At 40.2% G+C, this 26,806-nt stretch overlaps 1 protein-coding gene and 1 non-coding gene across 3 annotated transcripts in view; one reads left to right on the top strand and one right to left on the bottom strand.

Annotated features, from left to right (window-relative positions):
- Positions 1-8,855: 8,855 nt before the first annotated feature.
- On the top strand, positions 8,856-8,962 carry LOC120938382. The gene has a single exon (XR_005749008.1). It is a non-coding gene; the product is annotated as a U6 spliceosomal RNA (small nuclear RNA).
- Positions 8,963-15,385: 6,423 nt separating this feature from the next.
- The window catches only part of WWTR1 (WW domain containing transcription regulator 1), a 123,605-nt gene continuing 112,184 nt past the window's right edge, over positions 15,386-26,806 (bottom strand). For both annotated transcript variants that reach the window (XM_040349066.1, XM_040349067.1), the window contains 3 exons: positions 22,955-23,088; positions 20,996-21,108; positions 15,386-18,845 (listed from right to left, as the gene is read on the bottom strand). In XM_040349066.1, coding sequence (XP_040205000.1) covers positions 18,664-18,845; positions 20,996-21,108; positions 22,955-23,088 — 429 coding nt within the window. In that variant the 3' untranslated portion in view covers positions 15,386-18,663. The remainder of the gene's footprint in view (positions 18,846-20,995; positions 21,109-22,954; positions 23,089-26,806) is intronic.

Here is a 26,806-nt window from a genome sequence, read left to right as displayed (position 1 = left end):
TTACTATGTAATCAAGTCCATAGGTTCATGTCTCTCAATGCACACACCTTAATTTTCTACTCCCATGAGTGTCCCCTCCTCCAAGTCCAAACCAGGTCAGCTTTTATGATGCTTGTCCTTTCTATTATTACACTTGAGCTGCACTCTGTATACAGTAGTGGAAGGGTGGCTACAGGCACATAAATTGTTAAAGTGACACTAAACTAAAGTTGGAGTTAAAAAAAAAATGAATAAAGTGTATTGTACTATTAACTCTAAAAAGTATCTTCTACTGCTCTCAGTCTCCTCCAAACATCTAAACGGGCTGCTACACACAGAAGGCTTTTTATCTTAATGCATAGAATGCATTAAGATTAAAAAAACTTTTGCCTTTACAACTCCTTTAACCACTTAAGACCCGGACCAAAATGTAGCTAAAGGACCCGGCCAGGTTTTGCGATTCGGCACTGCGTCGCTTTAACAGACAATTGTGCGGTTGTGCGACGTGGCTCCCAAACAAAATTGGCGTCCTTTTTTTCCCACAAATAGAGCTTTCTTTTGGTGGTATTTGATCACCTCTGCGGTTTTTATTTTTTGCGCTATAAACAAAAAAAGAGCGACAATTTTGAAAAAAATGCAATATTTTTTACTTTTTGCTATAATAAATATCCCCCAAAAATATATAAAAAAAACTTTTTTTTTTCCTCAGTTTAGGCCGATACGTATTCTTCTACCTATTTTTGGTAAAAAAAAATCGCAATAAGCGATTATCGGTTGGTTTGCGCAGAATTTATAGCATTTACAAAATAGCTTTTTTTTTTTACTACTTATGGCGGCGATCAGCGATTTTTTTTGGTGACTACGACATTATGGTCAACACTTCAGACAATTTTGACACATTTTTGGGACCATTGTCATTTTCACAGCAAAAAAATGACAGTTGCAGTTTGGGAGTTAACCACAGGGGGCGCTGATGGGGTTATGTGTGACCTCATGTGTTTACAACTGTAGGGGAGTGTGGCTGTAGGTGTGACATCATCGATTGTGTATACCTATAAAAGGGATCACACGATCGATGACGCCGCAACAGTGAAGAACGGGGAAACGGTGTTTACACACGGCTCTCCCCATTCTTCAGCTCCAGGGACCGATCGCGGAACTCCAGCAGTGATCAGGTCCGCGGGTCCCGTGGTCCCGGAGCTTCGGACGGTAAATGTGCAGGAGGCGGTCCTTAAGTGGTTAAGTAGTGTATGGATCTTGTTAACTTTAAAGTATATTAGCTGCACTTCTATTTAAAAAAAAAAATTTTGATAATCACATAGTAGCAAGAAATGCTGGTAACATGATTGCTTCTTCTTACAAATCTTTATTTGGCACTAACAGCAGTGCTACATCTAAAGTGCTGACGTGTTTCGGCCAGAGCCTTCATCATAGCATATGCTATGCTTTGAGGAAGGCTCCGGACGAAACGCGTTAGCCCTATAGATGTAGCACTGCTGTTAGTGCCAAATAAAGATTTGTAAGAAATAGCAATCGTGTTGCCAGAATTTCTTGCTATTTTGATTCTCATGGACACAACAAGCCTGAGCACCGATATTCAGCTCATTACTTAACAATTGTGTGGTAGAGCTTGGGTGCGTCTTTGTCTACATTAGATAATCATATAGTAGTTGGCACTACTACAATCATTTCCACAATCTTCATGGTCTTATGCTGAGTGGTTCCCCCATGCACACTGACCACAGGGAGTCATTTTCTCAGCATTGCCTCCATTCGCAGAATGCTTTGTATTTTTTTAGTGAATACAAGGCAATGATTGGACAAGGTGGAAAGGAGGGGCAGTGACAAAGTGTAGTCCTTCCAAGCCGGAAAGTGAAAGAGCAGAAGAAGACTGATTAGGCCATTCCTCTTCTTATTCTCTCCACCTATTAGTGTGTTTTAATTAGCCCATTTGTATACAGCACACCTAAATCACTGCCAGTCGTATCCCTCTCTCTAAGATTGAGAGCTACTAAATAATGGAATCAAGTTACTAATGCAGCTGCTGGAAAATTAAATAGCCCCTCAGTATACTCTAATCTAATATATAAATGTGTCCCAGAGCCAGGGATGGACTGGCCATTGGGACTACAGGGAGTTTCCCGGTGGGCTGATGGCAAGTGGGCTGGCTTCAGTGACAGTGGACCACCCCCTTCTGCTCCTCTGTCTCTCCCTCCCCGCAGCGCTCACCTCCTCTCCCTTTCCGCAGCGCTCACCTGGGGGGGAACAGAGAAGCAGGGGGACGACAAGAGGAGCAGGGGGGATGACAGAGGAGCATGGGGGGGGGATCAAAAGGAGCATGGGGGAGGGGACAGACAGCTGACTCAACAGCTATGGCCCTCTGAGTTCCTCACTTCTGCCTAATCTTGTCCCATGGGGGGGCACCAAACTGATTCTTTGCCCCGGGTGAAATAATGTCTAGCTTCCCCACTGGTACTGTCTATAAGAGTACCAGTACCAGCCGTTCTACTCAGTACCAGCTGTTCTAAAGTAGAACAGCTAGTGGCTAGTGAAGGGGCAGAGGGGGCTTGGGTGGCCGGGGGGGGCGGGAGTTGTCCGGCCGCCATGGAGGAGACCTGTCAAAGTGGGCCAGTCTGGATGAAGTCCATGGCCAAATTTTTGTCCCAGTCCAGCCCTGCCCAGAGCTACTCTCACGCTCAGTAACAAACAGTCTCATCACAAATAGTGTACATATGATACAATAACATGAAAATTTACCACTTGCCCTCCGGACCCAAATAAAATATGTAATTTTCCCCCCACAAATAGGGTGTTTCTTTTGGTGGTATTTGATCACCACTATGTTTTTGTTTTGTTTTTTTTGCTCTATAAACAAAAACAAAAAAAGACAGACAATTTTGAAATAAAACAATATTTTTTACTTTCTGATATAAAACATATCCAATAAAAAACATTTAAAAAATAAAATTCCTTTATAAATTTAGGTCAATATGTTTTGCTTCTACATGTGTTTGGTAAACAAAAATCCCAATAAGCATATATTGATTGGTTTACACAAACATTATAGCATCTACAACCTATGGTATATATTTATGGAATTTCTATTTATTTATCTTGTTATTACTAGTAATGAGTGATCAGTGACTTATAGCAGGACTGTGATATTCCAACAGACAGTCGGACACTAACTGACACTGTTGACACTTTGCGGGAACCAGTGACATTAATACAGTGATCAGTGCTAAAAATATGCATTTCCGCTACTAATGACACTGGCTGGGAAGGGGTTAAACCTCTAAGGTGATTAAAGGGTTAACTGTGTGCCTAGCCAGTGTTTTTGTGTACTGTGTGTGCTGCTTTTACCAGGGGAAGAGGTGGATTTTAGTCCCAGCTTTGCAGGATCACAAAATCCATCCCTTGCTCCCTGTCAGAATGGAACTCTGCCATGTTTACATAGGCAAAGCTTCATTCTGAGTCTCTGCCCGATGGCAGACATTGAGTGCCTGGTACCCGCAGATCGGCTTCTGCTGTGAATTTTGTAATTTTCTTTAATTACCACACTGTGATCTCTGTGAGATAATAATATAGATGGGTGCTCACCAAAAAATATTGACCCCTTATAAAATAAACGGTATCCTTAGCAGTTATCAGCATGGATTAATGAAGAATCGTTCTTGCCAAACCAATCTATTAACCTTCTATGAGGAGGTGAGTTGCCATCTAGATAAAGGAAGGCCCGTAGACGTGGCATATCCGGATTTTGCAAAAGCAAAATGTTTACTGTACAAAGTAAGGTCCGTTGGTATGGACCATAGGGTGAGTATATGGATTGAAAACTGGCTACAGGGGTGAGTTCAGAGGGTAGTGATAAATGGGCAATACTGGCAATGGTCAGGGGTGGAAAGTGGGGTCCCCAAAGGTTCTGTGCTGGGACCAATCATATTTAATTTTTCATAAACGACTTGGAGGATGGGGTAAACAGTTCAATCTCTGTATTTGCGGACGATACTAAGCTAAGCAGGGCAATAACGTCTCTGTAGGATGTGGAAACCTTGCAAGAAGAACTACATGGCAAATGGGGTTTAACTGCTTCTGGACCAGCCGCCGCAGTTATACTGCGGCAGGCTGACCCCCCTGCGTGAGCCGCGTAGTTGTATGTCGGCTCTTTAAGACGCCTCAAGCGAAGCGTGTCCCTGGAGCCAATGCGAGTGGCCCGCTGGGCACCTGTGATTGCTTGTTACAGGATAAAAACGGGGATGTATGTGTGTAAACACACAAATCCCGGGTCTCTCAGGGGCGAGGAGACTGATCGTGTGTTCATACAATGTATGAACACCGATCAATCTCTTCCCCTAGTCAGTCCCATCCCCCCTACAGTTAGAGCACACAATAGGGAACACAGTAAACCCCTTGATCAAGCAGAGGTGATCAAATATCACCAAAAGAAAGCTCTATTTGTGGGGAAAAAAGTCTTCAATTTTGTTTGGGTACAGTGTTGCACGACCGTGCAATTGTCAGTTAAAGCGACGCATCGTTGTATCGCAAAAAAATGGTCTGGTCATTGAGCAGCTAAATCTTCCAAGGCTGAAGTGGTTAATGTAGAAACATGTAAAATAATGCATTTGGGTGGCAAAAACATGAATGAAATCTACTCACTAGGGGGAGAACCTCTGGGGGAATCTAGGATGGGAAAGGACCTGGGGGTCCTAGTAGATGATAGGCTCAGCAATGGCATGCAATGCCAAGCTACTGCAAGCAAAGCAAACCGAATATTGGCATGCATTAAAATGGGAATTAACTCCAGAGATAAAACAATAATTCTCCCGCTCTATAAGACTCTGGTCTGGCTGCACCTGGAGTATGCCGTCCAGTTCTGGGCACCAGTCCTCAGGAAGGATGTGCTGGAACTGGAGAGAGTCCAGAGAAGGGCAACAAAACAAATAAAGGGACTGGAGGACATTAGTTATGAGGAAAGGTTACGAGCACTGAACTTATTCTCTCTGGAGAGGAGATGTTTGAGAGGGGATATGATTTCAATGTACAAATACCGTAATGGTGACCCCATAATAGGGATAAAACGTTTCCCCAAAAGGGAATTTAATAAGACATTCGGCCATTCACTAAAATTAGAAGAAAAGCAGTTTAACCTTAAACTGCGTAGAGGGTTCTTTACTGTAAGAGCGGTTAGGATGTGGAATTCTCTTCCACAGGCGGTGGTCTCAGCGGGGAGCATCGATAGTAACAAAAAACTATTAGATGAGCACCTGAATGACCACAACAAAAAAAGTATATACAAGGTAATACTGACATATAATCACACACATAGGTGGGACTTGATGGACTTGTGTCTTTTTTCAACCTCGCCTACTATGTAACTATGTAACAAGCTTAAACCTTGAGCACTTACAAAATTACTCCTGAAAAGTAGGAAATGGCTGGAGGTGACCAGGTCACCATAGGTGGCAACAAGAATGGTGAAACCAAATGTATGTTGCAACACAGAGGAGTGGCAGCAAGGCGCTACCTCACACTGAATAGCATTCCAGGAGCGTGAGGTTTGTGCCCTTGACACTCCACCTGGTGCCACGGCTCTGGACCTAGAAAGCAATTTGTGGCTAACAGCAGGCAAACTCTGCAATTGTCCAGTGCAGCAGGATTCAGTTATGGCCTTCAAAGTTACTGTTGAGGATACAGCAAAGTGGATAGCTGCACCAAGCAGGTGACTCAAGCAAAGTGTAGATGAAGTCTTGATTGAAGAATAAAATAGTCTTGAAGAAAAAAAAGAAAAATAGCTAGGAAAACTTTTCTCAGTAGAAAGTATTGTATCGTTCAATGCAGCGCATGAAAAGCAGCCCAAAAGGTGGCGCCGTTGGAATGAAACTTCCCCTTTATTGTGCCGTTGTATGTGTTGTACGTCACTGCGCTTTGGACGGGCGGACTTTTGTCTGAGTGTGTGTATGCAAGGCAGGCTAAGAGGAATTTTGTCGGGAAAACCGTCGGTTTATTATCCGTCGGAAAAAACGCTTGTGTGTAGGAGGCATGAGGCATGCTGGAAGTGGGAGGGGTTATACCAGGCTGGTCACTGTTTTGTTTGTTTTTACAGTATACAGATCCTCCTGTAGGCAACAGTATAACCTAGGTCTGAGGCCCCGTACACACGACCGAGTTTCTCGGCAAAATTCAGCCAGAAACTCGATCGGAGCTGTATTCTGCCGAGAAACCCGGCCGTGTGTACACTTTCGGCCGAGGAACCTGACGAGGATCTCGTCGGGCCAAATAGAGAACATGTTCTCTATTTCCTCAATAGTCAACGGGAAAATTGGCTCGCTGAGATCCTCGGCGGCTTCACAAGGAACTCGACGAGCAAAACGATGTGTTTTGCTCGTCGAGTTTCTCGGCCGTGTGTACGGGGCCTGAATCCTGTGTACCTCAATGAACGAGTCTTATTATATTTCTTGACTCCTTTTGATGTAATATTCCAACCAGACTCCATAGTCTACCCAACTGCCAAAGCTATTACAGACCAAAATGATGGTGTGGAGATTGTGTGGTTCTCTGTAATGTAGATTAAACTAAGACTTGGGACCTCTAACTGAGAGAATAATGACTACTTTTGTAATGAATTTTTATGAGGTACAGTAGTAGAGACAAAAACTACAGAGGAGCAATCATCTCCCTTGGGTTTCTGAGACTTGTAAAGCCAGCAGGTGATTCATTCCATTGCTGTTTACCCAAAATTAGAATAGTTCTGGAGCTAGCTTTTTATTTAGTCTTATTAAAACTTATAAATGACATGTGTTTTTCATAGCCAAGCTGTAATGGTGATCTGCTTTAGGTTTAGTAAATTGCACTTGTTTTTATGGGTGTTTTCTTGGTATTCTGTGCAAGTCTTGTCTGTAACCCAGGGTTTGGCCATTGGCTGCTGTACATGTCTTTAGATGTTTTTAGACGTTCATCCTTCTCTGTGGTTTATGTGGATATAATCTATTCCAGGACTGGTAGCAACACCTTTTTTTGTGTTTCTAGGATGAAAAGCTAGTTTCCAAGAAAGCTGTCTGAGTCTGCTGGGCTGTGGTAAATGGATGTCTGTGTAGAGTTGTCTGTGGTAGTTTACAGTGTATTTACACATGGTAAATGCAGCGATTGTGGTTGATAACAGCATACATGTTATAAAGCTCCTCTTACAGTAAAACTTATTAGACATGCATTTTGGGAAATAAATGACCTTATTTGTAAGAGAATAAATAAAACATGATATGTCTAGAAAGGGAGCTTAGTGATTTCCAGGTTTAGCATAGACACAAGTTACAAGCCATATGCTGGTTCTTTTTATTGAAGGATTCATAAATGTATCTAAATCCCAAACTTTTTGTTTGCAATATAGCATAGTAGTTATAAAAACAGGCTTTTAGGGCTGTCTGTGTCCTCGCTAGGGAGGTACACCATCTCTGTTGGAAGTGGTGTATTTAGTTTTTTTGCTGCCCTAGGCCTGACGAAACTCGTACAACCTCTAATTTAAATATGATCCACCCCTTCCTGTCAAAGTCACACCCCTTCCTGTTTAAGACTTGCCCTGAAAGTTTCCAGTGGGGACACTAGTTCTGAGTTCCTTGGGGGGAAGTGTTAACTTAATCAGCAGAGATTTCCTCTCCCTTCCTGTGTGGCTGTGGGGCAGGAAATGAATGGATGGCAGAAGAAAATTAACAGGGGCTATTACCATCCCTTACTGGAAAAAAAGTGTTGCCTATAGTTCTACTTCAAGCACAAATTTCTGCTAAATTTATGGAGGAATAAGAGGATATAACCATGCCAGTGGTGCAGCAGAAAACATATAGCACGGTGATGAAGGTATGTGGTCCAGGCAGTGAGAAAAGAAAGGATTGGAGGCAGGAACAAATAAATCCATCAGTTTATTTTTCTCATCAGCAATCGATAGAAATAAAATTAAGATTCCTTAATATGTACAACTGACACAAGCAAAGGATTGCAGCAGAGTCCTACTACCTACCTGCCAGGTATAGATGACCATGTCAGTGTCCCTTTTGTCTGCGCCATCCCTATCATACCGGCAGCAGTGCCGGCACTTTATGGGGGCGCCAGGCCAATTTGTCTTGTGGCCCAGTCCACCTCATAGCAAGCCGGCGGGGACTCTTTTCATGCTGCCCCAGGCCTGGGCCTTGTTGGTCTAGGTCAGGCGAGGGCAAACTCGGCCCTCCAGCTGTTTTGAAACTACAAGTCCCATGAGACATTGCAAGACCCTGACAATCACAGGCATGACTCCTAGAGGCAGAGGCATGATGGGATTTGCAGTTTCACCACAGCAGGAGGACTGAGATTGCCCACCCCTGGTCTAGGCCAAGATACAGCGTTGTCTGTTGGCCCTGTGTAATTCCCTGCTCACTGCTGGCTTTCCTCTCCCTCCTGGCAAGTGGCGGAAGGGGCCAATCAGAAGAGACTAGAAGGGTATGATGGTATATGTAGACCTGAGGAGTCCACTGCCTATGGGGCTCTGAACTACAGCCCACATCTAGTCCTGCCTTTGAGGGGAGAAGGGAGCAGGAAGACAGTGCAATGTGGGGAGCGAAACTGAATGGGACCTCCATAAAGAAAGAGAGACCAAGCCACTGAAAAGCCATTAAGCAATCACCATGTGGGGAACCATAAAGTATAGAGCTATGACCTGAGTGTGGAGAGACGGAATCTACCAGGATATAGACTTTGCCGTACTAAAAGCTGGGGTAGCCCAAGGCAACTAGACAGACACTCTGATTGTGGACACACTGTCCAGCGCAACCCTGTCTCCTTCCTAGTAGCATCATTGGACCATGCTATTAAGAAATGAAGGAACAGATTTGAAGATAAAAGATATAAAAAATGTCCTCACTTCGGCAGGACAAATACTAAAATTGGAACGATACAGAGAAGATTAGCATGGCCCCTGCGTAAGGATGACGTGCAAATTCGTGAAGCATTCCATTAAAAAAATATATATAAAAAAATTATATTTACTGATCCTTAATGTACAACCCCTCCACAGCCAGAAATGACTGTACACCTCCCCCTGCCTCCACATCCTAAATTTACTGTACACCAAACACACTTCCTGTTTAAGATCGACAAATTGGCTCCTCCATCGATACAGTACAGTAAGTGAGCGTTGTCACTCTAGAACAGGAAATGTGTTAGTGGAATAATCACCAGGTGAAAAAGCCTGGAAAAATAACAAATACCATCACAATATCAAAGGATAGGTAAGCTTCAATATATTACATCTTGTTCTTGATTTGTATAAAATGAAGGCTCTCGGGAGACCACCCCAAAATACTGTGTGACAATGGAGCTTCCCAGGTGACTTGACAACCCTGCAGTGTGGGTGATCCCGATCCTCTCTGAATACCAAAGTTCATAGTATTTTCTTTGTTCTATTTCTAATGGCAGCCATACACCCCTGCCTAGGGATACTAGAGATATAATCCATGTATAAACATAATGAAGGCAGTCATTTTTATATAGCCTTGTGAAGTAAAAAGCTCTTGTGTATTTAATCACTTGTCAGTCACAGGGGGTGTATAAGTCTTTAAATCCTTTCGTTTTTCTATTTCTTTAACATGTAATTACCTTGCTCTTTGTCATTTTCCTAAATGTTAGGGCAGGGTCTGTCCTTCATGTCATGCCTATTTACGGCCCTCTAGGATACATTTTGTTTAAACACAAGTAATGAAGATGCTACCTGTTTATCCATGGTGATTGATAGGAGTGGATCGTGGCATAGGTTAATACGAATGGCTGAACTAAGACAACATTACAGATTTTTCTTAACTGAATAAACCTCTTTCTGTAAATAGCCAGGAAATACTGACAGTAAACATTACCAGTGTGAGTTGAGATAGGACTGTGTTGTGTTTATTTTGAGTTTCAGAGGATACCTAGAATAATTCTATCCTAAGAAACCTTTGTGAAACTACGATATAATAACAATGTAATGTTAAAGACTTTTTAGTTAGTGTATGTATAGCCACAACTTTTTTTTTTGGTCGAGTAGGGAAGAGTTTGAGGGAATTGTCCCTTCACTGCCTGTCTTGGAGAAGGAAAGGGAAGTGCCATGAAAGCCTTTAAAAAAGTAAAAGCAGAGAGTCTGTGAAAACATTAAAGCCCTGTACACACGATCGGTCCATCCGATGAAAATGGTCTGGTGGACCGTTTTCATCGGTTAACCGATGAAGCTGACTGATGGTCAGTCGTGCCTACACACCATCAGTTAAAAAAACGATCGTGTCAGAACGCGGTGACGTAAAACACAACAACGTGCTGAAAAAAAGGAAGTTCAATGCTTCCAAGCATGCGTCGACTTGATTCTGAACATGCATGGATTTTTAACCGATGGACATGCCTACAAACGATCGTTTTTTTTGCCTACAAACGATCGTTAAATTTAAAACAAGATTGCTTTCTTTTAACCTATGGATAAATAACCGATGGGGCCCACACATGATCGGTTTGGACCAATGAAAACGGTCCATCAGACCGCTCTCATCGGTTTAAACGATCGTGTGTACACGGCCTAAGAAAATGTAATGTAGTGTTAAAGAGGTTTTACACTGTTTCAACTAATCTAATCTGTTAACAATGAATCATATACCCTATATCCAACCCTTTTCTGGTGGGTTGCTGTAAATATAATGACCATTTTCCATTGGCAGGAATGGTACTGGTTCTGGATTTATGTATGACCAAGAAGAAGACAATCTACGAAAAAGGTTTCCTCTGATGAGACTTTAGGGGGCAGGAGCTCCTCAAAGATCAAACAGTATTGAAAAAATAATATATTTTATATTACTAAAGTTAAAATGTAAGTCGAAGTTTATTAACTTTTCTAAAAAAAACAATATTATATTTTCAATACTGTTTGATCTTTGAGGAGCCCCTGCCCCCTAAAGTCCCATCAGAGGAAACTTTTTTCGTAGCTTGTTCGATTCAGGGATGTGGGCAGCACCTCCTATCCTATAAACAATTAGCACAATTTATTAAATTTAAGAAGAGGACAATCGTCTAAGACAGTGGTCTCCAAACTGCATCCCGGGGGCCAGATGCGGCCCTTTGCTAGCCTTTTTCCGGCCCTTGGGGTACTATGCCTCCCACTGACACAAACAAGGAGGCACTATTTCTTCCACTGATAGCAATGATGGGATACTATTCCTCATACTAATAGGGGCACTACTCCTCCTCCTACTGACCACGAACCTTGAGGCCCTCATTTATTCTCACTGACGCTGGGCCAGGGACATTTTCTGCCCATGCTGACCACAATCCGGCCCTCCAAAAGTCTGAAGGACAATAAACTGGCCATTTGTTTGAAAAGTTTGGTGACCCCTGGTCTAAGAGATTAATATTATTTATGTCGCAACATTGCTACAAGAAAGATTAAGATTTAACCCCCCTGGCGGTAACCCCGAGCGTGACTCGGGTTGGATTTTTTCTGCTGCGATCGGTATCCCCGAGTCACGCTCGGGGTAGATATGCAGAGCCTGCAGCGTGCGCTGGCTTACCTTGTCCTGGATCCAGCAATGTCACCGCGCTGTGTGAGCGAGCGGGACCTCCTGTGCCGCCGATCTCCGTTCCCTGTGACGTTACGACGCACGGGAGCGGAGATCGGCGCCAAATTCAAAAACGTAAACAAACACCTTACATACAGTATACTGTAATCTTATAGATTACAGTACTGTATGTAAAAAATACACACCCCCCTTGTCCCTAGTGGTCTGCCCAGTGCCCTGCATGTTCTTTTATATAATAAAAACCTTTTTTTCTGCCTGCAAACTGTAGATTGTCCATAGCAAACAAAAGTGTCCCTTTATGTCAAAAATGGTTTTAGATCAGCTAAAAAACAGCGATAATAAATTATAATCACTTGCAGAATTGTGCGATAGCGATTTGTGGGGAAATTCGTCATAAAAAAAAAAAAAATAATGACAGCGACAATTCTGCAACTGAGAAAATTTCAGTGATTTTGAGTTGATTACATTATTGAATAATTTTTATTAGAATTATATTATTATTTGTTATAATTATTTATAATTATTTATTATATTATAATTTATCATTTTGTTTTTAAAAAAATGTCATACCCGGGATGCCTATTAGATTCTTGTTTGGTCAGATTTAAGTGAGTTATTCCTAAAAATTACAGCCCTACAGTATAAAACGCCAAATTTCCTTGCAAATAATTGTACCGCTTTTGGTACCGCTTTTGGTACGTAATTCCAGACAGAATCATACCGCCAGGGAGGTTAAAGTAGAACTATAGGCCAAATATTTTTTTTTTCATTTTGGATAGAGCAAGGGAGGGTAGTAACTCCTCTATTACTTTTCTGGGGACAACCCAAAATTGGGTTTTTTTTCTTTTACTTTCATTACATTGATAATGGTAAATAGGACACATAAAGATGTTGGATTTTCTTAACAGGGGCACACACAGCAATAAAAACTGATAGGTGTTTTATTTTATCTCTACTCAATCCAAAACGAAAAAAAATGTTGTGCCTTAGTTATACTTTAATGGTTCATCCTTTAGTGATCATCATCACTTTATCGCACATTATGGGGGTTATTTACGAAAGGCAAATCCACTTTGCACTACAAGTGTAAATTGCACTTGAAAGTGCACTAAAAGTACACTTGGAAGTGCAGTCGCTGTAGATCCGAGGGGGACACGCAGGGAAAATAAAAAACAGCAATTTAGCTTGCACATGATTGGATGATAAAATCAGCGGAGCTTCCCCTCATTTCAGATCTACAGCGACTGCACTTCCAAGTGCACTTTCAGTGCAATTTCAAGTGCAATTTGCACTTGTAGTGCAAAGTGGATTTGCCTTTCGTAAATAACCCCCAAAAGAGGGAGAAATTACTCATAGGAATGGCTTGTTATTCCCCAGTTAGGGTTGGGTCAGTAGACAACAAGATATGTTTTGACTAATCTTTCCACCAGAATCAGCCACTATAAGGCAACGAAGGCTGAAGCCCAAAGCTGAGTAGATCATTTCAACTGTCAGTATTTTATACGAATATAACTTTATTTTATATAAAATGTGATAGGTTGAGGGACAATCAATTTGGAGACCTTTTTTTTTCTATTTGCATAAATAGTAGGGGAGCGATTTTCAAAGTAAGAAATAGCATTGTTTCAAGGGCAAATCAGACTTCCGCTATGTATTGAAGAGGAACCAAACTTAGAGTCAAAGTGCTGTTCTTAAATGTTTTCACTACGGAGGACTGAAAATTGTGTTATCAGTAATAAGATAAGTTAAATAATAACTAGACAAACAAGACAGCTATACCTTCTGGAGGGTTTATTGCATAGTTGCCCAAACAAAGAAGCAAAGTCGGCTATAAAATTCAATAAGATGGCATAAACAAAGGAAAAAAGTACAATGTGTATTCATAAGGTCCATCCACGCGTTTCTCAGTTTCATAGGCAGCGTACATTCGTATGGGGGCACATTGATAACAAAGTACATATAAACATGGAGCTTATCACAACACAATGTTGCATAATTGTAGTGTCTAGAATTATATTACAGTACTAAAAATTTAAATCCATGCAGATAAACCTCAAAATATTTCAAAAACACAACATAGACCTAGTGTCAGTCAGCACAAGGCTTCAGAATGGAGACAATAGTGTTTCCTGTATGCCCCCATACATAAGTGTATTTTCCATTGGGGGAGAGTTCATTTTAATAGCACGGGTCAGCGTGTTAAAGCAAGTTGTAACTGACAACAACCTTTTAAAATGCAGAATTTGTCTTGACCTGCTAAAAATGAAAGTTCATTTCTGATATTGTTTCAGTTTGTAACATGAATAACACTTGAGGTGACTGTATTAACATGCATAATAAACATGTAATATAAGTATTGGGTCCAATAATGACACTATACTTATAAGTATAGGAATAAAACACAGTATTGCTGTATATGAACAAAAGATACAATATAACTGTTTAATCATTTAACAAGTAAAATATCTGATCAGGTGTATGAAATAACATCATTTAATGGCATCAGTTATACTTTTTAAAATATACATTGAACCAAACTGAATCTTATTCCCAAAATTTGAATTTCTACATCAAAAGTAAGCATTCAAGAACTTTGATCTTAAGTTAATGAGGCAAAGGGATCAATACAAAAAGCAGTTACCCAACAGCTAATAATTAGAATTATTCATTAGTGTGAAACTAGTTGCTATGGATTATGGCACATCACTGCCCCTAATGCCATCTTATTAAAGAGGAGCCTTGGGTCATGAAACCCTTTCACTTCACAACTTCATTGCTCTAATTATATTAAATATGGGGAAATATGCACAGGAACACCTGCCTAGCACACAAGGTTATCTTTTTGCATTGCTTTACTTCATACGCCTGGGGCTTACCTGCATTTGCAGCAAAACAGCAAAGCCCTCTATTTGGTATTAGAATTACTGTATGCAAATGCTGAGCCACTGGCCATTCTGCTTCCTTTCCATATCCTTTAGCAGCTATATATTTCTTTGTTTTATTTTTTTTTGTATTTGCAGAATTGATCACACAGAAGCTATGAATTAATAATACACGTTTGCATTTATATGCAGCTGTAGCTGGGGCACATGTATATATATATATATATATATATATATATATATATATATATATATATATATATATATATAAACAACAAAGTGCATCAGTCATGTACAGTACTCCTGCCTAATGCCCAAGTACTCTCTAGCTTGAAGGTATCCTTTCTGATGTTCTCTTTTATGTCACCCCCTTTAAAACTGTATCCTTTGCACATCATCGGTTTGATCCAAAGCAAGCATGTATATGTAGTGTGGTAGGTGCATGTAAACAAAATATAACTCACAGTTTCACATAAAAAATAGAAAATCTTTAAAGTCTATGTAACAGTGGATTTGAGAACTTTTGGTCAACGATACTATGAAAAAGAGGAGAGTGCTTCCAGCTGATTGTTACTCCTATCCTCCTTTGCAAACTCAGTGACTTCCTTGTAAATGCTACATTGCACAAAGTTACCCATGTTAACCAACCATTCATGTTCTTTCAGTAGCTCAGCCTGGTCAGACGAATAGGGGTACATTCTCATTGGCTGCTATGAATTACAGCATATCACTGCTCTCCACACATGTGTCATAACTCAAATGCTGTAAATCAGTGGTCTCCAAACTGCGGCCTGGGGGCTGCATGCTGCCATTTTCTTGCCTTTATCCGGCCCTTGGGACACTATTTTTCCCACTGATATGAGGCACTATTCCTCCCACTGACAGCAATGATGAGGAACTATTCCTGCACTGACACTAATGATGAGGCACTATTCCACTGACACCATCAATGGGGCATTATTCTATAATTGTATATTGCATTTTCTACTTCCACAGGCCACAGTCCTGCAACTCTAAGGTCTAAAGGGCAGTAAACTGGCCCTTTGTTTAGAAAGTTTGGAGACCCCTGCTGTAAATGATGAAATGCAAAGTGGTTTGTACATATCCTAGTACATTACTAATGCATGTATCTGCTACTACTTCCCCATATCCTCCACTGAGCAGTCAATGATCTACAAAAATGCCCTAAGAACTTTTGTTTGAGAGTGCTTCATTAGCATTACAAAATAAAGCCAAGTGATTGTTGAGTATTTATGTTGACCTTATATAATACCATCACTGAAGATAAAGTGGTGCAATCAGTGGTACATAAGTTGCTATTACTTTTCACCCCTGATTACATTGATGCAGTGTGGCATTTCCTTGGTTGCTGTTTGACTTGTGTGTTGATCTGTTCTCAGTTGTAGTCAAGACAGAACCATCTCTCCTGCTTTTGGTGTACAGCAGGAAGCAGATTGGACTGCATTTAAAGCTGAGCCAAGCATACTGTAAATGATCTCAGACTTATTTTCAGACATCTCATATTGCACGACTATAAATGCTTCAGCTCCCGCGTAATTCATCGGTATAGACCTCAGTAACTTTCCTATCAATTTCAACCTCCTAAATCTATACTGCTTAAACTACATGCAGCATGCTGTAAAAACTCTACATCCTGGCAGGAATCAAATAAAGAAACAAACGATAAGTTAGAAAATTAAGTAGCAAATATTGAATACAAAAGGCTTATAACAACTATGACCATGTCAACCTAGATGACCGATTTATTTTTCTAAGCCAACATAGTATTTCCTCTGCTAGTTTATGACTTGCACCCCACCTTCCAAAAACAACCGTTTAAACTATTCCATAATCTTAATACTAAATCTACGCGCTGGTTTGTATTAAGAAAAAACCTTTTCAATCTATGTGATATGGAGTTAATCACCTTCAAAACTACCACTAGTTTATTTTGAAACACTGCTTTAGTTCTAACAATACATGGTAAGTAACTGAAATACATTTTTTCAGTTATACTATACTACCTGCTTGAACTAGGATACTCCCTGTACAAATTGCATTGATGTAGGAAATAAAGTGTTCATGTGGCCCACCCAATCCCTGTTAAAGCTCCAAGAAAATAAATCCTTGGATTAATGTTTTTATTTTATTATTTTAATTTGCTTCCCAGGACCAACCCCATTCCTTCTATACATCTCCCAAATCTTGCAGATCGACATATGATTGCGGAGGAACATTCAGCAACACTGTGTGTTACACAGTGCCTAACAATATATCCATTGTTCGATTATACATCCTACTCTTCTAACTAAGAACCTAGTATCCATTAGCAATTATGGACTGTCAACAAATATTAGGTTTTAGTGTATGTGGTGATGAGCGAGGCAAGACCTACATGTAGTGAAGGAAGACATCTTTCTTGGCTTAAACATAAACATTAAAACAGATTGGTGTTCATACCTAATTTCAGTTGTGTAAACATATATTTTTCCTAGCCAATAAAATAATTGCTTTCGTTGTGTTTGTGGTAAAGCACTACTACTAGATTTTTTTTAGGGCCTTCCTTTGTGTTGCTCATAAAATAATGCAAATCAAGTTATAATTTTATTACAGTAAGGAAGTTCACTGTACAGACAAAAAAAAAAAGTATGCCAATAAATGTCAATAGTAGTTACTATTCCTCTATCTTTGTATCATCCAGCACCCATATCACTATAGCCTTCTCCAAGTCCTCCAGATTCTAGCCATTGCACTTCTAGGGTTTGTATTATTCTTCATCTGCCCAAAGGAAAACAGAAGGCTTATCCTGCCAAACAAACAGGCAAACTGCAAGACCCTACAGAGGGATGAAAGTCCATATACCCAAAGTAAGTGCAAAGAATATCTCTTGTGGATTAAAAAAGTTACACCAAGAGATTTATATCAATAATGCCTTTAAAAAATTCTGTTTACTCAAAAGAGTTATAAAATAAAGCTTAGTCTTTTGATATAAATATTATATTGCTTCAAAAAAATCTTTCATGGATTTTAGGACGTCATCTGCATTTACGACTAAGCTGATTAACTGATGCCTTCAATGCGTATTCAGTCCCACAATTCCAATGTAGTATAGGATATACTGTAGACAGACCCTGCACTCCAACAGTGGCTAAAGATTATTATATCACCATTGGAATGGCAAGTCAGAAAAGATAGTATATATGTTCTTCTTTACTTTACAAAAATCAAAGACAAAAAAAAAAAGTTTAAGTGGGTTCCAATATACATCAGATATATACTGATAGTTTACCTTGTAAAATACCTCCAATTTTTGTAACCCACGTATGGCAATATTCAGTTTCTTATTCAAAATCTCCCTTTGATAATGTCAGAGATACCATTATTTTATGTTATAAAAAAAAGACTGAAATTATCAGTTACAGTTAGTTAAAAAAAATAGTGCTTAATAAAATAAACAATAACATTGATAATGCATTAAAAAATACCAGTAAAAAAATCACATCATTTAAAAAAAAAAAAAAAAGTGGTAGTTAGTACCAAACTGGTCAATGTTACAATATTGTAGTGTTGAACGATTATTGAACTTGATGCTACTCAGTTGGAAGCATTTTTATATTTTTCCTAAAATCTATACAGTAATATACTGAACATCTCTAGACTTGTATAGTATTTGTGCTTATGCAAAATAAAAATAAAAAGGGAGAAAAAAGTACAAACAAATGAGAACATTCTAGGTAGCTTGACTTAAAACAAAAAAAAAAACTACTCGTTACTCGATTTCCAGCACAAATTTTCTAATATGACAATGATTTCAAAAGCTTATATTAACAAGATTACATGTGTTAGGCTCTAAGGTTATAAATAAGGTGTATACAGTTGTATTTGATTCTCTGCTTACAATTAAAAGCTAGGGTCCTCAAAGCAACATTTCTACAAAGTCTTTAACAGATCTAACTACAAGAAATGTGACCTGTAAATGGCCTCACCTTGGTATACCACAGATCTGTACACAATGGCCGATCTGGCAAGGTGATACAATATGGAAAAATAAAATATGCATTTTGATAAATGTATATATATATAGGAATTCAGGAAATGACTGGTTTAGCTCTATTAATGCAGATGAGTCAGTATGGCAACACATGAATATAAAATGTTTCTGAGGCTCATCGTACGTTTCCGTATAAGAAATACAATAAAGCTAGGTTACTGGAGACACAACACAGGGCAGTCTGGGCATCAGCAATCTACAGCCAGGTGAGGTAGGTGTCATTTTTGTTTAGCACACACTCCACATCATTTAAACTTGGGATCAAATCTTCAGATTCCAGTGTCCCAAGGTCAACATTTGTACCCGGAAGAGCATCAAGGAAATCTGGGAAACGTGTTTGGGGGTTCAGATTCAAGGCTGGCTGACCAAGAATTTCACCTGTAGGAAAAAACAAACAGAAAATGAAATTTAGAAAGTTTTATGGGACAATATTTTAAAGAAGATTACACTTTATCCTGAAGCTGGTCACATATATTACAGTCTGATTGTACAAGCATGTTGGTTCATTTGGATAGTTTGCAGTAACAGATGAATTAAAACTTCCAGTTCACTTGAACAGAGATTGCTCAGTACACCCCACAATCGGCTTAATTGGAGTTGGAATTCTACAAACCCACAGATTACTGTCATTAGCAATCAAAATGGTAGAGAAAAATAATGATTAATTTCAAGATTAAAAGAGAAGTATGGCCTTAAAAAAAAAAAAAAAAAAAACATTTATACTCACCTAGGTGGATATAGCATCAATCTGATGCTGCATCTGCCCCCCATTGGCTCTGCAGTGAGAACTGAGTAATCAGACACCTCTGAATGTTCAGTTCTCCCCACTGCTCTGAGCAGTGACTGGTCACTGGCTCTCTGCTCTGCCCCTACAGTGACCACTAGAGCAGCTGGCTCAGGCTCTCAGTCGCATGCTGGGTAGATCCTGACCATATGGTAGGCATTTTTCAAGAGCCTGGACCAGCTGAGTGACATCAGTCAACAGCCAACTTTAGCTCGCTGACGGCTGAAAACGGGTCGCAGGAGTGCACTCCTGTGACCTACAAGAGAAGTAAAGCCAAAAAATCTTTGGCTGTACTTATCCTTTAACTCAGAATATCTAATGCCGCGTACACACGATCGGAAATTCCGACAAGAAAACCATGGATTTTTTTCTGACGTAATTTTGGCTCAAACTTGAGTTGCATACACACGGTCACACAAAATTCTTACCGTCAAGAACGCAGTGACATACAACACTACGACGAGCCGAGAAAAATTAGGTTAAATGATTCAGAGCATGCGTAGGATTGATTTGGAGCATGTGCAGGATTTTTGCGAGTTGGAATTGCATACAGAAAATTGGAATTTCCGAAATTAACTTTTCCCATCAGAAATTCCGACAGAAAAAGTGAGATGGGGCCTACACACGGTTGGAATTTCTGACCAAAAGCTCACATTAAACTTTTCTTGTCGGAATTTCTGATCGTGTGTACATGGCATTAGGACTTTTTCAACACATGATCAAATCGTTAAGTGTTAAAGAGAAAACAATATCTAACGAGTGGACATTGATGGTCAGACTTTCAGGCCAAGGAAGTAGGTTAAAAAGGTTTAATTTAATAGCATATAAACACAAAACAATAATACAAAATAATATTACAAAAGATTATTATTATTAGCCACTGTATATTCCTCTGGGCGACTTCTGAGGAATATACAGTGGCTAATAATAATAATCTTTTGTAATATTATTTTGTATTATTGTTTTGTATTTATATGCTATTAAATTAAACCTTTTTAACCTACTTCCTTGGCCTGAAAGTCTGACCATCAATGTCCACTCTTAGATATTGTTTTCTCTTTAATACTTTACAGATGTGGCCCATGTGAGTGCTATCCTTACGTTTCTTTCCAATTTTTTCGTTTTCTTCCTTCCTTTTTTCTTAAATCTATCTAATTCCTCTCTTCTCCTTTTTCTTCTTGCAATTTCATTTCTCCTCCCCTCTCCTGCCCTCCTTCTATCCCCCCTCTCTTTTTGAATCAAATCGTTAAGTGTATAACCAGTTTAAGATGTGGAGATTCTGTGCCTATGGGATTCTGAGTTATAAACCCAGCCTCGGATTGGAAATCTGAAGCCTCGTACACACGACCGAGGAACTCGACGGGCGAAACACATCGGTTTCCTCGTCGAGTTCCTTGTTAGGCTGTCGAGGAACTCGACAAGGCAAGTTTCTCCATTCCCGTCGAGGAAATAGAGAACTGGCTCTCTTTTTGGCTCGTCGAGTTTCTCGACAGTTTCCTTGTCGAAAATGTACACACGACCGGTTTCCTCGGCAAAAAAATATCTCCCAGCAAGTTTCTTGCTGGTTTTTGCCGAGAAACTCGGTCGTGTGTACGAGGCTTTATCCTGGGTCTTTTAGCTTCATGTGGTTACACAAGCCACGGCTGATATGCTTCAACATAACAGGCAGTTATTCACATATGCTATAATTTACTAGAGATCTAAAACAGACAGAATATAGGAGTTTAATAGGGTTATTTCTTACCTGTGTCCATTTCCTCCATATTACTGAGAAAATCTTCAGGTGTAGTTGGTATACTATAGCATCCAAGGCCAAGGCCACTGTCTGTGCTTTGTTCTCTAGAGTGGTATGGTCCACTATGGAGAGAAAACAGACAAATGTAAGTCACCTTCTCCTGCAGTGCAACATATAGTAAATACACACAAACACCAACAACAGAATTTAACACACAAAATCTTACAAACTATAGCTGATACTGTGCGAGCCATTACTGAATCTTGAGTTTACTTAGTAAACATGCCTTTCATTTTGTTAGCTTCAATTTCTGATAACCCTAGCATTTGAACGGTGTGCACTTGTTAGTGATCTGTTAAGATGGTTTATACAGTTTTTTATTCTGTCCATCCTCGAGAGAAGCTGCCTATTTACATATATGCCTAAAATCCTAAAAAACCAAACTATAAAACTTGAGTAAGAAATGTATTTACAACTATTGAATGTTTTGGCATAATCTATTTTTCTATAGGGTCTCAAAACATAATCGGCATATAAGAGTGCGATCCATGTTAAGCGAAGACCATTTCAGATCCTAATACACTTTATAAACCTTGGGCCCGGTCAGGGTGTTATGTTTACCCCCAATAGCCATGGTTTTCTGTAAACAGCTACTGGTAAAGCCTAGTACACACTAGTAGTTTTTTTTTTCGTTCAACCCTGAAAAAAACCTGACAGCTCAGGAGTATTATCCAACGTTAGTACAGCGATCTCTCCTGCTGTTCTATTGTGTTCTAACAGGGGGCTTCTGTCAGACCACCTCCAGTACACACGGGCCCGGATGTTGGCAGGTTTCTAACGAACCGGCCAATGCTGAGCGACATCTGGCCCATGCGTACTAGGTTTAAGTCAGTATATATAAATAGAGATAACAAGGTGACAACTATATGAACATTTTTATACCCTTCCAGTTTAAAATTTTCAGTATCTGGAATACCAAGAACAAATTGGAGAAAAGGGAAACATTCAAAATCAAAACCAGGAGGACCAAGAAAGATCTCTGATTGAACTGGTTGTAGATCACGTATATATCCAAAGATACCTACACGTACCTGCATCAATTTTGACTATCTCTTACTTTACCTGTATGTGAACCTCCCTAACCATATAAAAAGCTACAGGACTTTGAACGTACCAAACTAGTTATATAAAAAGCTCACAATTTATGTTCTTCAATTTAAAAATCCAAGCTAAACTGTACAGGTACATTACTTGTTAATTCAAAACATCTAATTCAAAATACATTTCACCCCAGATGTATATGTTATTTCTTAATTCATATTTCCATAACAGGTGCATATCGTGATATCAAACTTCAACATGTTTCTCGGGTCAGTGCCCACTTATCCAGGAAAAGAGGGGGATGTAATTGTCTCCAGAACACCAATCAATCAATAAATAAATAAATAAATAAATAAATACAGTACAAAATTAAAAGAACAGGGTTTTCAGTAGTAGCTTCATCCAACTTTCCAGTATGTTAACCATTGAGGTGGGCTCCATATTATAGCCCATCAATGGGCAGGAACATACCTTTTCCTGAAGAAATGGACAATGACCCAAGAAATGTGTTGATGTTTGATTTCCTGATACGTACCTGGATGTGGTACCTTTATTTAGGATCATAATTGTAGAGTTCCCCTTTTTTGGTTGTATTTTTACTTGTCTACTTCACCTAAAATGTTGGACCAAGATATGCAAAGTTCCAGCACTTTTTGACAATTTCAGGACTTGCCAGCTTCTCCCTACCCCCATACATTCCTATTGGTCCAACATTGCAATGGGCTGCCGCACAGTATATGCAGACACCACTGCACTTTATACCTGCCAGCAGCGTTCTTTAACCAGAGGTACCTGACCTAACGTTTTGGTTTGCATTTTATTCCTTCTAAGCAATACTTGTACAGTATTTATATGTTTTTTACTTGCCTGTTCAGGAAAGGGTCAGAGCCATTGTTTGCTATGGATCTGATATCCTGAGTCATGGTTGGAGGATTCACTGTGGTCTGAACGGGCGCATGGGGCTCAGACTCCATGGGAAGTTGTCGACACAGTGCAGCTTCCTAGATGATAAAAATAACACAGAGTGAAATTAGCTCACGTGCAGAATTTCACACCAGAACATTTGCATATATGAAGAAATCATTGAAAGTTTTTAGGAGCCCATAATTAACACAATGGGTTAGTGACGTGCATGGTTGCCTACAGATGACTGAATGACTGGAAGCCATGTTGTTCTCATCAGTAATCTGTAAATCCACATCCATTAATTAACCTATATATGAAATAAATGCAATAATTAGGTTGTTTCCACACGTCCCAATGACCTGGAGCCAATGGGTGGGTAAGAGACAGCAAAGTATCATTGTGCACAATAAGGAAGAGACGTGACTCATAGAAAGGGAGGAAGGAACTACAGCATGAGAGACAGACCGCACGTGTTGCTAGCTCATGTTGCACAGCTCAGCTGACTAAATGGTGCCCTGTGAATTGACGTCATTTGGCATGCCGTTTAGAGCTCCAGGTGCCAAAACCACTTTTATTCAAATTATATATATTTCATATGAAAACCTGAATTCCTTTAAAACAACACATTGCACAGATATGAAGAGGCACAGGGCTCCCCCCCATAACAGAAGGGAATTTGCCATTTCATTGCCCTTATTTGACTACAAAGGGGGCATGTCCTCAAACCAGCAATATCAAAGAAATGCAATTTTTTAGCACGACTTGTAGACTTCCCTGCATTTCCCATAGAGTGCCAGCAATATGAATGACTTGACTTGACGTTCTAAGGCAGGGGCTGAGCTGTGACATACCTCCATATCACCTTCATATTCTCTGAAAATGTTATTTTTTTACATAACATTGCTGGAGGAGGTGCCATAAAGTGAGTGAGTTCAGCTCAAAACACCATAAAGCACGAAGGGAAAGACGGGTGTCAGTGAAGAATTTTAGAAGCTCTGCCTTCTGTCAAAGGAGGTACTACAACGTACAGAGAGATAGAGTATCAAAACAGATGCCACGTCTTATGTTTTATATTTTTCTGAGTTAAGTATGGATGCCAGTTGGCCACTGATTCAGCGACATCAGCTGTCCCATATACCCAGTACATGAGCTTTAAATAAAAATATAAGCAAATGCCTAGGGCACCTGTATTGACAGACTTGTGGAGCTACAGCTGACTGGAACAGATGAAGCAGACACAGATTACTGACATGCTTGATAAATTGTTGTATTCCTCTATACTTTCTATACCAATCATTTCTTATGCCCCGTACACACGATCAGGATTTCTGATGGGAAAAAAACCATTGGGAATCCCGACGGGAAAAAAGAGAGCCAGTTCTCTTTTTTTTGCCGGACGTTTTTGCCAGTTTTCCCGTCGGAAAAACACTGATGGAGCATACACATGGTCGGGATTCCTGGCCAAAACCTCTCATCAGCGTTTTTCCGACGGGAAAACCGGCTGTGTGTTCGACGCATAATGGTTGTCATATGGGAAAATTGAAAGCCAAAATTTTTTGGGGTGTATCATTTTTCCATGGCCAGTAGCATGTTGTGATCAGACTGTCCTCCTGGCCTGTGATCCATTTTGATGGAGTGGCCTCTAACTCTCTCAAGCCAAACCTGCATATTATGTGGGGATCACCACAAATAGTCATATTAAAGCTACACATAGATATTAGATGACGATCGTTTAGTCTGGCCGCTATCTTATGTCTTTTGAAACTCTGCATTAGGATATTTAGGAGAAACACTTGGTCTGTCAGGTTAGAGACCCTGAAGGGCAGCACATTGGTGTAGTGATTAGAACTAGGGTTTTAGACCGGAGTCACTATCTTCATGGATTTTGAATGTTCTCTCTGTGCTTAACTGGGTTTCCTTTGGGTATTCCAGGCTCCTTGCACACTCCAAAGACATGCTGGCAGGTTATTCGGCTATTGTCTAAAGTAGGGTACACACTATGAGAAAATGGGAAGAAAAATTCCGTACAAGAAGCCATCGTTCAATTTTTGTATAGTGTGCACACAACTTTCGATTCAGACTTTGCAAACAAAAATTTCCGAAGGGACAAACTCCAAAATTTCTCTCGTACCTGAATAGATCTATCGATTTTCATTTAATGTGTACTGTTTTTGTATGAGAAAAATTGGATACGAAAGACTGTGCATGATCAGAAACAATAAACAAGTCCAACAACAAAAAAAAGCCTTTGTTCGAGAATTTTAGTACAATTAGTGCCATCCTCAGCTTCGACTTGCTTGTGCAACATCGAGGAAAACCTGATGATTGTTCATCTGATTTTCTTATAGTGTGTACTGGGCTTAAATTGGCCGTATTATGTATGGCAGGTCTAAAAATCACCAATGCAGTCTCTTAGGGGAGATGCTGGTATCACTCTGCTCAGAGGCTAACAAAGGCATAGAAAAAATAAGGTTAGAAGGCTGAAACATGATTATGGTATTAGGCTTGCTCCCCCTTTGTCTCTCTATAGAGCTATGCGTGTAGCTTCATGCATAGCTCTCCCATACCTGATCCCATCCCATATCTGAGGAATTTCAGATCTCCCATTCCCGTATGAAGGATGGTCACAGATGAGGTCATTGTTTGTAAACAGATGATGACCACTACTCCCTTTTTCAACAATCAAGTGGCAAGAATGTTTTCCATCCTGTGTGAAATTTAGTTTTGCTAACATATTGGCCATTTTGCAATATTCTTTGTAGATGAAACTGTAGTGCAAGTTTCCCAAATCTTCACTGGACTGTTTTTTTTTTAGGGCTCTTTCACACGGAGCAGATCCGTATTGATCCGCTCCGTTAGCCTGTTTGGCTCAGCGGGGATTACTCCATAAATCCCCGCTGAGCTGTCGGCGGACAGGGAGGTCCCCGCACACAGTGCAGAGACCGCCCTGTCTCTCCTCCGCACTCCCCTATGGGGAATCGGATGAATACGGACCGTGTGTCCGTATTCATCCGATCCGTTCCGCCGGACGGAAGAAAAATAGGGTTTCCTTCCGTCCGCAAAAAGCGGATCTTTGCGGACGCGGATGGTTGCGGACGTTAGCGGATGCATCATCCGCTAACGTCTGCAATCCCATAGGGATATATTACAAGTCCGTAAACGGACTTGTAATAAACGGACCGTTTGTCCGTGCGTGTGAAAGGGCCCTTAGGCTTTTCCCCCTATGTCTTCACCTAGTGATGCAGACAGTGGCACACCTACCGTATTAGAGTGTCCCCACTCTGGATGAAGGAGAAAAGGGCCACAACAGACAGTAGCATTGTAAATTTGGGGGAGGGGAGTGTTAGATGGACTAGAAGATTTAGATACACTAACAAATTAACTAACAAATAAAGCCAAACTCCAGCTCACACTGTAGTTACACAAGCAAATACAGCATTTTTTTTTTTATTGTAAACTTTAAAATTTACGTTGTTTGTGTAAGTCGTCTGTGAATGGGGCTGGACGCCATTTACGTTCACGTCGAAACCAATGACGTCCTTGCGACGTCATTTGGAGCAATGCACCCTGGGATATTTTCCAGACGGCGCATGCGCAGTACGTTCGGCACGGGAACGCGCCTAATTTAAATGCTCCACGCCCCCTACCCGGCTAATTTGAATTAGGCGGGCTTGCGCCGGGTGATTTACGCTACGCCGCCGCAACTTTACAGGCAAGTTCTTTGTGAATAAAGCACTTACTTAAAGCAGATACATTACACCCGCACAGTTTTAAGCCCATATACGAGAATCTGGGCCGAAATGTTAACTTTTT

The sequence above is a fragment of the Rana temporaria genome, chromosome 4 (genome assembly GCF_905171775.1).
Source record: "Rana temporaria chromosome 4, aRanTem1.1, whole genome shotgun sequence".
NCBI lineage: Eukaryota > Metazoa > Chordata > Amphibia > Anura > Ranidae > Rana > Rana temporaria.
This window is presented reverse-complemented; position numbering and strand designations above follow the sequence as displayed.